This window comes from Parasteatoda tepidariorum, chromosome 10 (genome assembly GCF_982258835.1).
Source record: "Parasteatoda tepidariorum strain Cologne lab strain chromosome 10, Ptep-v5.0, whole genome shotgun sequence".
NCBI lineage: Eukaryota > Metazoa > Arthropoda > Arachnida > Araneae > Theridiidae > Parasteatoda > Parasteatoda tepidariorum.
Window position 1 is genome coordinate 18,274,546 of NC_141764.1, and position 17,046 is coordinate 18,291,591.

General features: G+C 30.8%; 1 protein-coding gene across 1 annotated transcript in view; it reads right to left on the reverse strand.

Annotated features, from left to right (window-relative positions):
* Positions 1 to 2,336: 2,336 nt before the first annotated feature.
* LOC107446398 (protein tyrosine phosphatase domain-containing protein 1-like) overlaps positions 2,337 to 17,046 on the reverse strand; it is a 100,923-nt gene continuing 86,213 nt past the window's right edge. Inside the window, exons 8-17 of the mRNA XM_071184465.2 lie at positions 16,655 to 16,849; positions 15,232 to 15,321; positions 15,027 to 15,129; positions 13,699 to 14,012; positions 11,282 to 11,538; positions 10,055 to 10,255; positions 7,441 to 7,571; positions 6,008 to 6,109; positions 4,307 to 4,390; positions 2,337 to 2,901 (exon numbers count right to left, since the gene is read on the reverse strand). Of these exons, the coding sequence (XP_071040566.2) occupies positions 2,644 to 2,901; positions 4,307 to 4,390; positions 6,008 to 6,109; positions 7,441 to 7,571; positions 10,055 to 10,255; positions 11,282 to 11,538; positions 13,699 to 14,012; positions 15,027 to 15,129; positions 15,232 to 15,321; positions 16,655 to 16,849 (1,735 nt within the window). The 3' untranslated portion in view covers positions 2,337 to 2,643. The remainder of the gene's footprint in view (positions 2,902 to 4,306; positions 4,391 to 6,007; positions 6,110 to 7,440; positions 7,572 to 10,054; positions 10,256 to 11,281; positions 11,539 to 13,698; positions 14,013 to 15,026; positions 15,130 to 15,231; positions 15,322 to 16,654; positions 16,850 to 17,046) is intronic.

The window sequence follows — 17,046 nt, forward strand, 5'->3', positions numbered from 1 at the left end:
ATGGATAATTTTAATATATGAATGAAATAAATACACAAGTGGGCGACCTTTGTGCTAAAATACAAACTAAGGTAAACAACGTTAAAGAGCACAAATTTTATTTTTTTGTGCTCTTTAACGTTGTTTACCTTAGTTTATATGAATGAAATATTATCTCTTTTTGATAATTGAATCATTTTTAATCTATCCAGAAAAAGATGTTTCTTCTTTAAACTTTTAAATCACAAATTGGAATATAATTTTAGTATATAAATATGCTAAGATATTTAGCAATATCTTTCTCTTTTATTTGAGTGGAGTTTTACTTTTTGATATTAGAATTGAATTTTAATTATTAAATTATTATCATCCCGGAAATAATGTATCATCTTTAATTTTGTAACATTAATTCATTAACTGGAAGATAATTTTTATCACATGAATAAAAAATGTCTTCTTGAAACTGGAATTAATTTAAATAATATCTGGGAAATGATGTTTCTTTAAGCTTCTGAACTTATTCATAAATTGATAGATAATTATATAATTAAAAAAAAATTATCTTTTTGATATTAGAATTATTTTAAACGTTAAACGGGTAACGATGTTTCTTCTTTAAATTTTTATTTCTAAAACTGATTTTTTTTTTTTTTAAATTTTAGTATATGAATGAAACACTCTCTCTTTTTGATACTCGAATCATTTTAAGTCTATCCAGAAAAAAATTTTTCTTCTTTTAAATCGCAAATTGGAATATAATTTTAGCTTATAAATATGCTAAGATATTTAGCAATATATTTCTTTTTTTGTACTGAAATGGAATTTTACTTTGATATTAGAATTGAATTTTAATTATTAAATTTTCAACATCGTCCCGAAAATATTGTATCTTCTTTAAATTTGTAATTCATTAACTGGAGGATAATTTTTATCACTTGAATAAAAAATGTCCCTTTGATACTAGAATTTATTTTGAACAATATCTGGGAAATGATGCTTCTTTAAGTTAATAAACTTATTCATAAATTGATCGATCATTATATAACATGCTTAAAAAAATTACCTTTTTGATACTAGAATTGTTACAAGCAATATCTGAGAAATGCTTCTTTAAGTTTATAAACTTCATAAATTGATAGATAATTATATTATATGATTAAAAAAATTATCTTTTTGATACTAGAAATATTTTAAACATTATCCGGGTAAATATGTTTCTTCTTTAAATTTCTAAACCAGGATAATGTGAAGTTACAAAGTCGTTGGCAACCACATTTAACAACTAGAAAATCTGTTATTGAAATAGTATTAAAATTTCAGAACAATGAACTGTACATCGAGTAACAAGTACAAATATGATATTTTTTATGTACAATGAGAAAGAGAAACTTGTGGAAGTCGTAGGTACTTTATGATTCAAAAGTAGGCACTTGAGGTAAAAAAAAGACCACCTGTTATGGAAGGGATTGTAGTTTTGTTTTGGCCATGGAAATGAAACTTTGAAGAAAAGTATTTTTTGTTTAAAAAGAAGTCAGCTCACCTCAGTCACACATCACAGATTAATCACAGGTTTCAACAATGTTTAAATAATCACCAGGTTAACAAAAATCTTATAATTCGGTTAAAATTAACTATTTTGTGGGATTCATTTTTTAATTATTTAAAAAAAGCTTTACCAAACTGCGTTCATAACTTTGCTTTGAGGCAAAACGTTATTATTACCCTATAAAAGGAAATATGCTATTCTAATATATATATATATATATATATATATATATATATATACACTCTCGATATCTCAAAGTTGAGGGGATGCTAAAAAAATTCCAAAATAGCCAGTTTTCAAGATAACAAGTTCAGAACTAAAAGTAGAAAGAATATATTGTAAAATATTACTCTGAATAGTAGAGTCATGAAACATAAGAATAACTACTATTAAATATGTTTGTAATGATAGCTAACTATACGTCTAAATACAACAATGATAATCTTATTTCTAGAAGCAGGACAAAAATAATTATGCATTAAATAGAAAAAAAGTGGTTTACAATTAACTTACTAAGTGGTTTTTTCCAAAAAAAGTCAATTTCTATTTCGAAAAACTACGTCGATTTGACATAACAAGGGTTTCGAGGTATAGAAGTTCGAGATAACAAGAGTGTACTGTGTACATATATATATATTCAGAATCAACATTTTCAAAATATGACAGCATGAGCTGGGAGTACCAGATTAAAAACATCAACAACAAAAAGTTAAATTGCCAGACGAATTTTTTATTGTTTGCACTCTCTTTCCCTATCTACCGGCAGTCAAGCTGATTTTAATATAAATTATTCAATCTTCATTAATATTGATTTTTTATATTTTGTTGCAGTTTTTTTTTTTTTTTTCCCTTGAGTAATTTGATAACACTTAATATGCATACTTTTGGACTTAATTGTTAATAATAAGGGTGATTATTATGGAATCATAAGCATACGGTTGCTTTGGTGTTAAAAAAAAATTCTTAAGGTTAAATTCGCAGCATTATATCATTCTAAATTAAAAAATTACATTTTACTTTCGTGTTATAGTTTGATTAAACAAACGGAAATTTTTCAAACAGAGCTTTTGTTAACCTGGCGATTAAAAGCAAGTCGATATGAGCAATTCTTCGAAGCTCTAAAAAGTACATTTTTGTCCTGATTCACCGATAATCATTTCGTAGAGCTTGTCTATAAACAACATGAGTTGACCAGCTGTGCCTTGGCGAAGTTTATTCCATTCCATGCCAACTGGCCTCAATGTCCCTTGTATACCTAAGGACTGGTGGGTGAGCGACGCAACTAAACGTCTTAAAAGGTCCGTTCGAATTGCAGTGGATTTGGGCTGTAATCTGGCGATAAATCTTACTAAATATTCTGTTGTATACCGAGTACCCTGCGAAAAAAAACATGTTTCAATACTTCAAAAAATTATATAATTAACGAAAAAAATCGTAATATATGTGAAACTGTTACATAATTACATTTTTATTTACAATCATAATACCGTACAGTTGACAAAACAATGTATTACTGATATATTTCGGGAAAAAGGTTTTTCAACTATTTTTCTTCGCTTATTAATACCATCAACACTGAAATAGAATTTCAGAAAACTGGTATTAAAGAAAATTATTTTTGGAAGCAAAATTTTCGCAATAATTGGCTTATCATTAGTGATCGAAATGGACAACAGGTGGCGTAGAGAAGAAATCTCTACCTATGGCAACACTTCGCATGCTTTCACCAATAGCGTGTGGAGAGTCATAGAAGAAGCAAGCACGTTAGTTTCTGTCTTGATATCTGAAAGCGTGATTCGCACTTCACGGTATCATACGTGAAATAATCCTTTCTGAGTCTAGCGTCCCAAGATCACATAAATGTTGTCTCAATACTGTACTCTAGTATTACATCTCGTATTAGTACGTATACGTAAATGCGATCTGGCCTAGGAAAGCGCTTTTTTCATCTGCAGGTCCTCAAGGGGTTAGGAAGAAGTCGTGTATATGATACCGCGTGAAGAAGAGAGTCATATCTAGGGTTTAGTTGTTACCTAACTTCTAGTTGAAACTACTCTAGCCCGAATTTAGAGAAGCCCATTTGACAAATTTCAAATTTGTTTTTATAACAGACAATACGTTTTTATAATATATACAGCTTTTCGAAGTAAGGCAAAGCATGAAAATCCTTCTAATATTTTCTTTAAAAATTTTCAACTCTCAAGCTTAATTTTAAACATTTTAAATTGACAAAAAAAAGGGGGGAAAATATTCGAAGGTAAATATTTTATGATTGAGTATTATGTATCATATGTGCTGGATATTTTGTAAAAAAACGTATTTAGTATGTATTTTTAGAATCCTAAGGAAAAAGGAAAAAAAGTGTGGACATTGCTGGTCGCAAATTAATATTTGGGTGAGGAAATAAAAACATAAACGATGTTGAAATCTGTCAAATTATAGCTGAGGAAGTGAACATAATGAACAGGTTAATTGAAGACTGAAACTTGAAGAACTTCCTGATAATCGTCTTTCAACTCGTCTTCACTTGCGCTCAAACCAGTCTCGCTTGCGGCCTCCTCTACTGTAATTTGTCAGAATTCGATTATATATTTGCTCTTTTCTCACTAAAATATTTATTATTAGTGATCTCCACTGTGTATACTTTGTCGTTTCCTTTTTGACAAGTATTTTAAAAGCACACATTAAGAGTGGTCCTTACAGAACTCCCTACATAAAAATATTTTACGTAAGTAAAGTTTTAGGTATTTAATGCAAAAATAGAAAATATATTTTTCTTACGTTGTCTAATTTCATCAAAATTTCCATCGGTCGATCTGCTCTAATAACAATCACAGACAAATCATTTCTGTTTAATACAGGTTCCTATAACATGAAAAAAATATTTTATAAAAAGAACAGTCTTTACAGTAAAACACCATTTACATCAGACAATGAAAACGGGGTCGATGATAACGGCAGTCATAATTTTTCTAAAAATTCACGAACTTTAACAGGTAGTTCACCTGTGAAATACTTGATTGCTAAATAATACTCGATTTTTTAATAATACTTGATTGTTAAATTATAAATTATAAGAAAAAAAAATTATGGTGGAAAACGTTCTTAATTTACTTGTTAATTGCTACTTTAGATTATTTTTATTTGTTTTTTTCAACGAATGGAACACATAATATTCGGGAAAATACTTATTGCATGTTTAAGTAGTTACATATTTAATTTGCGTGTTTTAACATTAGTCAACGTATAGTTTCGTTTAATTATATTCAATAATAAGCTTAAACTTAAAACTGAATTCATTTCAGCTAATGTAGACTCAGGGTTATGAGAATAATGTGAATCTATTTAACATAAGTTTATTACTAACACAAAAAAATACATGACATTTATTTACTAATTAGATTGATTTTTTTAATGATTAATTTATATAAAACATTTTCTCGATATTTTAAACTTTATCTTCTAAATTCCATTTATTTAGAAAAAATTTTCAAATTAATTTTGGTAAATATTTTAAAAATCTTAACTTAGGAAACATTAAATTACTTTAATCAAAATGTTGCAGTTTAATTAACAGTAGTAAAAGCACCCCGTATCATTTGTTTTCCAGTGGCGCCATCTATGGCCAAGAATTCAACTTTTGCCATACCCATACGTCACATCTGTTTTATAGGGCGGACTCATTTTCACACATCATTCATTCACAAATTGTAATTTTGACCTGAACCGGAGAAATATAAATCTCCAATTCAGTACACCCAGAGATATAATTTGTTATGGGAACATGGAGGACTTTGTGACCCGACAAATTTAAGGAACACCAGTCACCATTTACAACACGGGAGACTTCGGCCGGCTGGATTCGAACTCTCATTTTCACGAACGCGAGTCCAGCGTCCTGCCAACCAGGCTATCCCGGTCCCAATATTGTTTTATCAAACTACTTTGTAAAATAAAAACCGTATTTCTCTTAATAATTATTTTCTTCTATATCATAAATATTGAAAAATAGATTTCAATTCCGTAGTTGTATTTCTGAGGCCTGTAGAGCATTCCGCGTGGTATTTTTTGCTTACAAGTATAACAGGAGGTAATTCTTGAGATTTGTTAATTATCTAATTTGACTTTTTTTTACTTTTACGAACTCCTGCACATATTTCTAAACATTTTCGTAATTTCAAGATTCTAAGTTTTGACAGTTTTTAAGCACCGAAACAAAACGTTAAGTTGATCACCCAAAACATCGGTGACGACGTTTACGAGTTTTTAATATAGAGAGTTTAAACTTTTTTTTAATTTTTAACAAACCAAAAATTAATTTAAAACAATTTGCTTTCATTAAATGAGTGGTACCAAACAAGTTTTCATGCTATTGCATGCCTAATTTTACTTAAAAATGACAATCATCCAATGTTTATTGCATCTAAGAAGTAAATATTTCTTGTGTATTTAAGAAATTTAGATAAATGCATGTGGACTAACTCTTAGCTGGTCAAGCCAACTCCAGAGTAATGCTGACAGAATAACAGGATCAACTTCCATCGCTATTTTATCCCAGACACTTGATCTGTTATTCATCATACGCTGAAAGTATAAAACAAAAACATTATTATCTTATCATTATTTAAAATGAAATATGCTGTTGCTGATATAAAAACTTCATTTGCTAAAAACATAATGAAGATGGTTATAAAAATCGGCATGTTTCGAGTGCTCAATAATAGGTGACCAGTGTCAGGAATCGCCAAACGTGAATGAAGAAAACAAAAGTGATTTAAAACAGAAAGCATAAAGTTGCGCACAAAAAATGGACAGTAATGATATGCGTTCACCATATCAATTTCCCAATTTCCAGCTTTTCCTAATTTTATTTTTTATTTTTATTTATTTATTTTTTATTTTTATTCTCTCCCCCCCCCCCTTGACTCTTCTAGATATGTTTTTTATCTTTATTTTCCATCTTTTTCAAGCAGTTCGTTTTTTGTTTGAAATCACTTTTGTTTCCCTCATTAAAATCTGGTCTAGTCTTGAGAGTGAAAGCCGATTTTTGAGCACTCGAGACTTATCGACGTTTCTTAAACTCTTCATATTTTTTTTTTTTTAACAAATTAAATTTTTATATTATTAAGTGCATCTTACCGCATTAGTTTCATGGGCTTGTTATTTATTTAATAAATTGTGTATTGTTAAAAATTTTATAAAAATTCCACACAATCAATTTCATTCTTACGGTTTTAGAAAAATCCTAGAGTTGAAGCATCAAATCAAAAGTTATTTAATATCGATATTAGGGCAAAAGTTTGATTTCATGTAATCAAAAAATTGCTTTTGATCTCATGATCTCATTTCTTACACTATTCCGAAAATCTACGAATATACACTGGTGTGCAAAACTTTAAGCAACAAGTGGTTTTCGGCCACAGCTCCCCAACAAAGTATAAGATAGCCATGAAATTGTCCTCGACCGGAAATTGTAACCATGGAATAATTCACGGATAACCATGAAATTGTCCAACGACGGTTATAAAATAAAATAAAATGTTTCTAAGTGTTGACGAGCTTGGCTTTATCGTCCCCGACCATAAAGTCCCACAAATACACTCATTTTCAACCCTAGAAACATGTTTTAAACAACTATTCCAACAGCTTGTATACAGAATTGTTCAGCTTTATATTGAGAAAACGTTATCGCGATATGCTGTAGTTTCAAATATGTAGACTACATAGAATGGACCTTATATTTATTCGTCAAAATATTGATATGTGTGGCTTTAATTTAAAAAAATCTGTAATAGATATTTTTTTTTTTTTACCATTCATTCATTTTTCTTCCTGAAAAAGTGCTCATCATTTGAAACTTACTTTGTAACAAATCACATAAGTAATCGCAAGTGAAAATAAATTTTAATCTATACCTGGTATTTTCTCAATTGGCTGGCAAATTCGTCTCCCATAATGTAATGGTCAGCCAGAAGAGCATCTATGATATTGGTATTTGTCAGAGGCTTCCAACAAGCTTCTTCTTCAATTGACAACGTTGAGCAACCTACAATCATTAAGAATACTGAGTCTGACTACTTTATTTATGCATACAATGACAAACATAGACTGGTTATTTTTATCGAATGTATTTTTTATTCTAATGCCGCCATTTAATAAATAAACTGGCTTTTACTGTTTTTCGTTCTTTCCTTCATTTATTACGATGTGTCAGAATTTATAATTTTTTTTCCTTTTGACTTAAATATTAGTTTGAGACTAGCATAGTTTTTCATATTCAGTTTGATGAAAAATCTAAAAAATATATATTAAGGGCTGTAATTACGAAACACTTTGTAATAGAGTGTCATCATTAATAATAAAAACGAAGAGTTTGCACTTGCCACATAGCTCCAAAACCGTTTGAATATTTTTAATTTAATGAAAGGCTACGTACCGTATGCACTGGGTTTATCTCAATTTCTGCATGATGAGATGAAATGGAGTTTTGATTATCGATATGAAGTAACCAGTATTTCATTAATTTTGTAACGATAAATCACGACTATCTAGAATTTGAATCTTGAGAGCACGTAACTTTTTACCACGTTTATATAAACTTGCCTTCGTGTATGTCTGTCCGGGTGGAATTTTGTAATCGATTTTAAACTAACTTCCCGACTAGCTACAAACTTCAAATTTATCACACAGTTCAGAATTGGATGACAATGCATGAAAATGAAGAGAAAAAAGACATGCAAAGTAAAATAAAATTAAATTTTAAAAAAAAAATTATTTTCGAGATTGTCTTTTGTTGTCGATTCCATTATTTCAAATTATTACGTGTCAGATGAAAAGATTTTTGTTGTCGGAGTATTTTTATTGGCTGAAAAATCACGTGGTAGGATCCAGTTTTTCCTCATTCATTTCCGTTTTGGTTGTCATCAGCATAAAACTAATGAAAGTCGTAAAGGTATTGTTTTTCTATAAAGATTTTTGTATCCCTAATTTAAAATAAAAGTTCTATTACTTTAGTAGTGGTCTTGTAGTAGTCTTGACTACTCTTGACTAAGAAAAATAATCTAAATAAAAATACATATTTTTAAAAACCACTTTTTTTGTAGTGAAGAATAATAATTAAAAAATAATAATTTTTTAAAAATATAAAATAAAAATTAAAAATTAAAAAATCATAGTTTAAAATAAAAAAATTCAAAATAAAAAGTTATATTTTTAAAAACCACGTTTTAGTAGTGGAGAATAATAATTAAGAAAAAAATTGAAAAACGAAAAACGTGGGGTGCATGAAATACATAACAGTACATATACACATACATATACACATTTTCTTACTCATACACATGCACAGCCACATATACATCCACATACATTTGCATATACAAAAGCATATTCCACATCCACATTCAGATACAATTACAATTACTGATATACATACACATATTCTCAAGAGCACTCATACACACACTAATATAACATTACTGTTATGTATTTCATGCGCCCCACGTTTTTCGTTTTTCAATTTTTTTCTTAATTATTATTCTCCACTACTAAAACGTGGTTTTTAAAAATATTGCTTTTTATTTTGAATTTTCTTTATTCAAATAAACTCAAATCATTTCACATTTAGTATGCAAAAACAAAAAAATACCAGCTTGAGCAATTTTTTAGAAAACTGTGATAAATTTGACGAGTCATCGTCAAACGGATTTATTTATTATTATTATTTTTTTTTTTTGGAAAATTGAAAAAATTGAACTTTAGTGTCTTCCTTGAATAACCGGTTCAACGTGGACTTTTTAATGGGCGTCTAAATAACATTGGGTATAGGTATATATTGGGTATAGCAAACGGGACTTTGTGTTGGGTCGTTATGATTTTAGGGTCGCTGTATTGGAAAATTGTACTAAAAAGCTTAGAATGTTGATCCTTTTTGGTGCTAAATAATATTGAATCTGCGTTTTCTTATTCTAATAATGAAAAGTCACCGAGAAAGTTGAAAAATAATAATAAAAAATGAAACTATTCCAATTTTTTAAAATTGTTTCGGCGTAAGCTTTCATCTTTGTGCATGATTGAAAGAGTAGTGCTTATGTTATATTTACGCTTTTTTTCCTTCGTACTCGGAACGAGTAGCAGCAAATAATAAATAATTTTTCAAAGCTAAAGATGTTTATGAAATGCATTTCTTATCATCTTGCAATAGAAACAAGTCGTGGATTTACTTCGAAATTAATCTACCTCAAACTTAGTACCTCAAACGGAATTGAATTCGCTCTCACTCTTTCGCTTTCAACATTATTCAACATTGTTATTTAAATAAATAAGGAAAATAATTATTTTCTAAAAACTATCTTGTAACACATAACACATTGTTAAAATACAATTCAATTGAAATCACGATATTTACATTTATTTTGCGTTTTATTCCTTGCTTCAATAAATTGAAACTTATAAGTAAAATTTGCAGCAGAGATTTTAAAATAAATTTTTAGAATCATTCAATATTGGCAATAAAACTTTCCACCCAACCTTTATTATCCTTTTTGGCGAAAATGTCTCTCTTTTTCTGAAGTCCGTTCAAGAGAGGGGTGTTCTGCTCTGAAGGGCTTTCTTGCAAGACAGAATCGATGATTTCATTACACTCTTCGGAATTAAGATCGTCCAATGGATCATCCTCTTCTTCTTCATTCCTTTCAATATCTGGAAAATCATCTTCCAATTCCTCGCGATCTACAGATATTGAAAAATTCAATAAAAGAGTATATATATAAATATATAATAATTCATAACTCTCAAGAGAAAATAGTTTCCCGATGTTGGCCTCTCTTCACACAAAGCCTTTAATGTTACCCACAATTATCTATACAAAGTAATTCATTGTTTTTTTTTAATATTATTTTTTAATTTTGTAAAAGTGTTGGCAGATAACTGCAAAAATTATAGATCGGAAAATAGCTTCTTAACGACATTTAATAATTACTGAATTTAGTAGAAATTATAGTGGTCGGAATATCCTGGTTGGCAGGGCGCTGGACTCACGTTTATGAGAATAGCTGTTCGAATCCAGCAGTCCAAAGACTCCCCATTTAGCAAATAGTGACTGGTGCATGTTAAATTTGTTTTGTCAGTCCGGGGTAGCCTGGTTGGTAGGGCACTGGGCTCATGTCCAAGAGTTCGAGGGTTCGATCCCCACCGGCCGAAGACTCCCCGTGTAGTTACTGGTGACGAATGCACGTTAAATTTGTCGAGTCACAAAGTTCTCCGTTGATTTGTTATGGGAACACTGGTTCCCATAACAAATCAATATCTCTGGGGGTAATGATGCAGGAGTTTCCTTGTCTTCTGGATTGGTTCAAAATTACAAAGCTACGGAGTTGAACATTAGTAGTTGGGTCGGCAGTTCAACGACGGATATAAAGTAAAATTTGTCTTGTCACAAAGTCCTCCATGCTCCCATTACAAATTATGCTTCTGGGGGTACTGAATTAGAGATTGGTCGTCACTGATTCAGGTCAAAATTACGATCTGGGGATAAATTAATGGATGTGCGAATGGGTCAGACGTATGGGTGAGGCAGAAGTCAAATTCCTGGCCATAGATGGCGCCACTGAGAAACAAGAACAATCGCGTCCCCTCTGCCTTAACGGCCGACAACAACAGTAGAAAGTATACTTTTCTCGGCCAATACAAATAGTTATAGCAATTTTTCATGTATTTTTTTTATTGAAATAAAAATGACAAGTTCTAGCTACCCACCTTCCTCTGTATTAACTTCCACATCTTTTTGTTCAAGATTTTCAGAACTACCGATCGTCTCTCCTTTGATTGGCTGATCTTTGGAAGACTCTGCATTACTGATAGATTTGTTGGTGTATTCCATCTCAGGTTCTGGCCCATTCTCTTCATCGTCTGACAGATTGTAGTTGATGTCCCCACCCATGGGAGGACGGAACCCACCCACGTGATTGAGAAATGCCTGCTGCTGTTGCACACAGTCTTCGGGGGTCAATTGGCTGACGAGAAAAAAAAAGATTACAGAAATTGTAAATAAATAGAAAATTAGAAAATGAATCGAAAGAACAGAATATTTCTTTTCTTAAATTCAAACCTATACTTAAGCTTTTCAAAGGACGCTATAACACGGGAGAAACTTTTCGTAGCAAATCATTTCTCACCTCCATAATTAATTTAAAATTTGAAAAAAGTGTTAATACAAACCTAGAGTAGGCTTTAATGTTACAAATACTGAAAAAAAATTAAAATACAGTCGAACTTGTTTATAACGAGCTCGGATTTAACGAGAACTCGGATTTACCGAGGGAAACGAGAATATTTGGTTGAATCAATGTTAAGTCTATGGAACAGAAGTCGCTTTTAACGAGCAAGACCCGGTTTTAGCGAGCAATATTTTTCTGTCTTGCAATCTTTTTTTTAAAATGATAAGAAATGAGCTCGAAATTAAAAAAAACCTCGAACTGAAACTTCAAAGTAAGCTAACAAACTACTATTTTAAATATGTAGATTAATGAAAAAAATGTTTTGGTAAGAATCTTTTCCTTTATTTTTCTTTCCGTTTATTGCTTCTTTCCTTTAAGACTGTAGAGCAACTAGAAATTTTTTGCTATTTGAGGGGGAGGGATAATTGTTATTAAATTAAGAAAAGTATTTAATTAAATTAATTAAAGTACGTATTAATTAAATTTTATGTAAACTTAATAATTTGACCCCCCCCCCTCTTCTGGTTGCACGCCTGCCTTAAGGACCCGTTTATTACGAGCACTCGGATTTAACGAGTACATGTTACGGTCCCTTTGTGCTCGTTATAAACGAGTTCGACTGTATAAAAAAAAAATTTCTTGAGAAAGTAACTTAATATTAAGCAATGGAGAAGTTCCCTTCCAATAATTTGTTTAGATTTCGATGTTTTTAATTTTTTTTTTTTTTTTTTTTTAGCAATTGAAACTTTTTTAGCAATTGAAACTAAATTTGCCTAAACTGGCTCACTATTTATTTCCTTTAAATTTTAGACTAGCTATAAAGGGGAAAGAAAACTTGCTACAAAAGTTTCTCCCGTGATATGGCGCACTCTTAAGATCTAACCACCAATATGTCGGACAACTCAGAAGCAATTTTATCACTTAAAAAATAATTTTTTTTAAATAATTTTTTTTCTGTCTGAATGCCTCCACAAAGTTATTATCTACGCAAAAAATAAATACTATATACCCTCGTTACTCAGGAGTTTTTATTTGCAGTGAAATATTATAAGAAAGGTTAGACATTAGATTAAATTAGAAGTAATCTTTTGAACAGTTTTACGGCATACAAATATTTCAGCTAATTGAGACTAGAAGATAGCGTTTCTTGACAAAAATGTTAATATTTAAACTGTAAAAGTAATATGCAAAAAAAGTGATAAAATTTAGTATTATTTTACGTAATTTAAAAAAAAAAACTTAAAATCTTAAGTTTAAAAAGTGTTAAATGATTAAATTAAAAATCACCTTTCTCTGTCATTATTTAAAGCACATTTTTCAAGAAGTTAATAATGCTTTATATAAGGAAATATTATTTCTTTTAAAACTATGCCGCTAGTTTTCCCAGAAATGAATACAAAATTTGACAATATGTTTTACTCTAAGACCCGAAGTTTAAGATAAAATAGTTCAATATTTATTTTTAAAAATGGTAATTAAGTAAAACTTAGCTTAAGTTTTGAACAAGAGCAAAAAATATTATCTCTCTTTTTCAGAAATTAGCGGTTTAATTGTTATTTTCCGAGAAAATTTTGCAACCGAATTCTCTATCAATTCATTTATTTATCAGGAAAAAACATAAAAAGATTGGTTGTCTTAATGATCACTATGCCCTGCCGATTAATCACCTTAAATAAGGATTTTCACGATTAATGATTTTGATTTAGAATAAAAAAAGGAGATTAATAGTTTAAAAATTAGTGAATTATAGAGATATTTATGATGAACTTTGATAGCGTATATACGAGAGCAGTGTAAGATAGTCTGATAATTTACTTATGACTATATTATTATATAATTTACTTAATGAATTTGATTTAAATAAAAAAAGGAATTAAAGATTTGGCAATTATTTAATGACCACCTTTAACAACCCATTTCATAGATGAATGAGAAATTGCCAAATAATATGTTTACCTGTCAGGGGAGTCCCAAAACGGTCTGTCGTCTTCGTGATCCTGTTCCCCATTGGGTGGTGATGGTGGTGCACAGTGCCTGGGTTCTTCCACTATACCGTTCATATAGGCTGTTTTGGGCAAGGACAGTGCCCACTTTTGTCCATCGGGGAACTTTTTCTGAGGAGAGAAGCTTATCCTGAGAAGGCGACATCGAGAGGAAAAAAACTCCAAGAACTGGTTGGGACCGTTAAAAAGATCTTCAATAATTAACGGAGTGTTGAAAAGATTTTCGTTCATCAGTGACAAAAGACGCTCGCAGAAGATGAAGATAGGCTGTAGATCAAAATAAGATTTGTAAGAAAACTTACTCATAATAGCTTAAAGACAAAGAACACTAAGTCAATAAATAAAATGTAATTATTACTATCGAAATAACTGGGCATCGCGTTACAATACAGGGTGTTTATAAAGTCCCGGACCCATGTTGATGTTTAATAACTCATAAAATAATAAAGATAGATTAAAATTAATAACATAAATGGTTAGATAGACTCAAAAAGTCTCATGACCCATGTCAATGAACTTCCACGTGTGCCTCCTTCGTTGCACGGAGAATATCAAGTCGATTGACAATTTCAAGCCAGGTAGCGGCAAGCATGTCGGCATCCATAGAGGCTATTGCGGTTGTAATTCTGGCTTTCAGGTCATCAATGTTCGACACGATCCTCCTGTAAACATTGTCCTTTATAAATCCCTGAAGAAAAAAGTCCAGCGGCGTTATATCAGGTGATCTGAGTGGCCAAGGAATTGGTCCTCCTCGCCCAATCCATATTCCTGGAAAATGGTCATTCAAAGAACTACAAACTATTATACCCCAATGAGGTGGTGCACCATCTTGTTGCAAAAAGATATGTGGCTGAAGCTCTTCTAGTTGTGGAAATACGAAGTTTTCCAACATGTCTAAGTATACGACTGATAAGACCGTTAAATTACCAAATTAACGGACCGTTAAATCTATGAACCACCATAAAATCTGTGCTTTCTCTTGTGGTGTATTCATTCTCCTTAATATCCGCTCGAATAATTGAAAAGTACTACATAGAAAAGTACTACATAGAACAAATACATCAAAAGTAAACATTGCAATAGTTGCCAAAAACAAAAGAGAGAAAAATGCAATTAATAAGCAAACGATATTTAGAAAAGTACAGATATTTAGACTGGAAAATGAAATTATCTGAAATTAACCACACGAGCAGACGATATTTACAAAAGTAAAGAAAGTAAGTAAGTAAAGAGATATATATATATATATAGATATATAAAGGAATGACGATAAAGTCTTACTTTTGGTACATGCTTGAGCAATCTGCCTTCAAATCCATGCAGCAGAAATCTTTGCCGCTTTAAGTACATATTTAAACTCATTCTGTAGTTATCTCGTGGTATCCTAAAAATTGGAAACATTCATAAATAACAATTTTCAATGATTAAGAATGGATGTCAACAAAACATTTTAATGCACGCTTAGAGAGAGGAAGAAAAAGCTTACACATTTGCATAGACTATAAACATGGGCACAACAAATTGAGCAAATCCTTGGACACTTTCAACTTGACTTTTAGTCTGTACAGATCCCGGTCTAGAAAAAATAAAAATTTCACATACAGTAAGTTAAAATAAGAGAGAAAAATGTTTTACCGGTATAATAGGCACAGAAGTAAATGTTCTACTAAATATTTTCGCAAAACAGAACTTAATGTTGGATTGTTTTTATCTTCGCAATCTGGTTCAAGCGTAGCGTATTTTCAATGTCCAAATTGATTTAGAATCTTACGCAACTTTTACTGTCGCTTTCTTATGCACACAGAGAACAAATTTAGAAAAAATTGTATATTTCGTTTCTGTAGAGATTCTGAATCACCTGAAGATAATGAATCTGAGTTTTCCTAGTTCTACCCTATTCAGATATCACACAGGATTCCCCACTCCTGTGTTTGTCATGAATATCAGGAAAACTTGGGCACATGTGTCCCCAATCGGGGCACATGTGAACAATTGAAGTCATTTTTCTAAAATATCATAAAGTAAAGAAATATTTTATTGAAAAATCTCAAAACATTTCCATAAGACAAAGAAAAGACTATTTAAACATACGGACTTCTTTACTATGAAAAATTGATGATATTTTTTGAAAAATTAAGAAATAAAAAAATTTGTTCACGTGTGCCCCCCTCTCCCCTACTGCAATTACCAGCTTAATATTTCAGCTATTTAGTTAGTGATTTATTAAAGTAAAAAGAGATTTAATGATTCAGCCAGTGGATTAATTTAGTGATTTGATTGTATTGATTAAAAGTGAGGCATGCTACCAAATAGAAAAATCAACCTAAACGACGAAAATTTCAAAATTATTTATATATTTTGCTTTTTGTATCGTAGCTACTTCTTGGAAAAGAAAAAAAAATCTAAAATATTATAAGTTTCATTTTTATAATTTGTAGTTTTTTTTTTTAATTTTTTAGTTCTGATAGTTTTAGCAACAGGAAGAAAATAGTTGCCAAGCCAACTTTTCTCACAAACTCTCTCGAAATACTTTTTTATTTTCAACTGTTTAGCCATATGGGCATTAGAACATGGGACTTCGAAATTAGAATATAGAAATAGAAGGGAGTTACATGTTGGGACTTAGGAATAAGAATTTAATTTGTATATGTAAATACGAAAGATATATGAAGTGTTTGGTACAGAAAGCCCAATTGCACATCGTCTGACCTCTGAAGCCACACGATATAACAAAAAAGTCTGATGATTTCCTAGTATACAAAGTGCATGAATTACATATAAAAACTGTTGTCAAAATCAAGAAGTAGAAGCAAAACTTCTAACAGAATCAATAAATTGTTAGTCTGTTTCTAAACGATGTCAGAATTACAGAAATACTTTATATTTTTATGAAAATGCGTTTGTCTTACCTTTTGTTCCTAACATAGGCTACAGCATCTGTGGGCTTACATCGAAATGTGTAGATGAGGTAGCAGGCTACAAGGACACCCGTCCGTCCGAGTCCCGCGTGACTGTGAATGGCCACTTTACCCTCAGACAATGCAAATGCTAACACCTTCACCATGTCCAATAAATAGGTTTTTGGCACTGAACCGTAATCCTTCCTGAAATTATGCAACAATCGTGTTAAGTGGAATATTCTGACTTATTTAAAGTATGTGTATTCACAATTTTCTATAGAAAGCCCACTTCGGTGGCGTTGTCTACAAAGACATCGCTCATACCACTATCGGAGGACTGAAAGTCATGGGTTCGATCCGGGCAACCTACTAAACTGCACGTTATATATGTCATGGCTTAA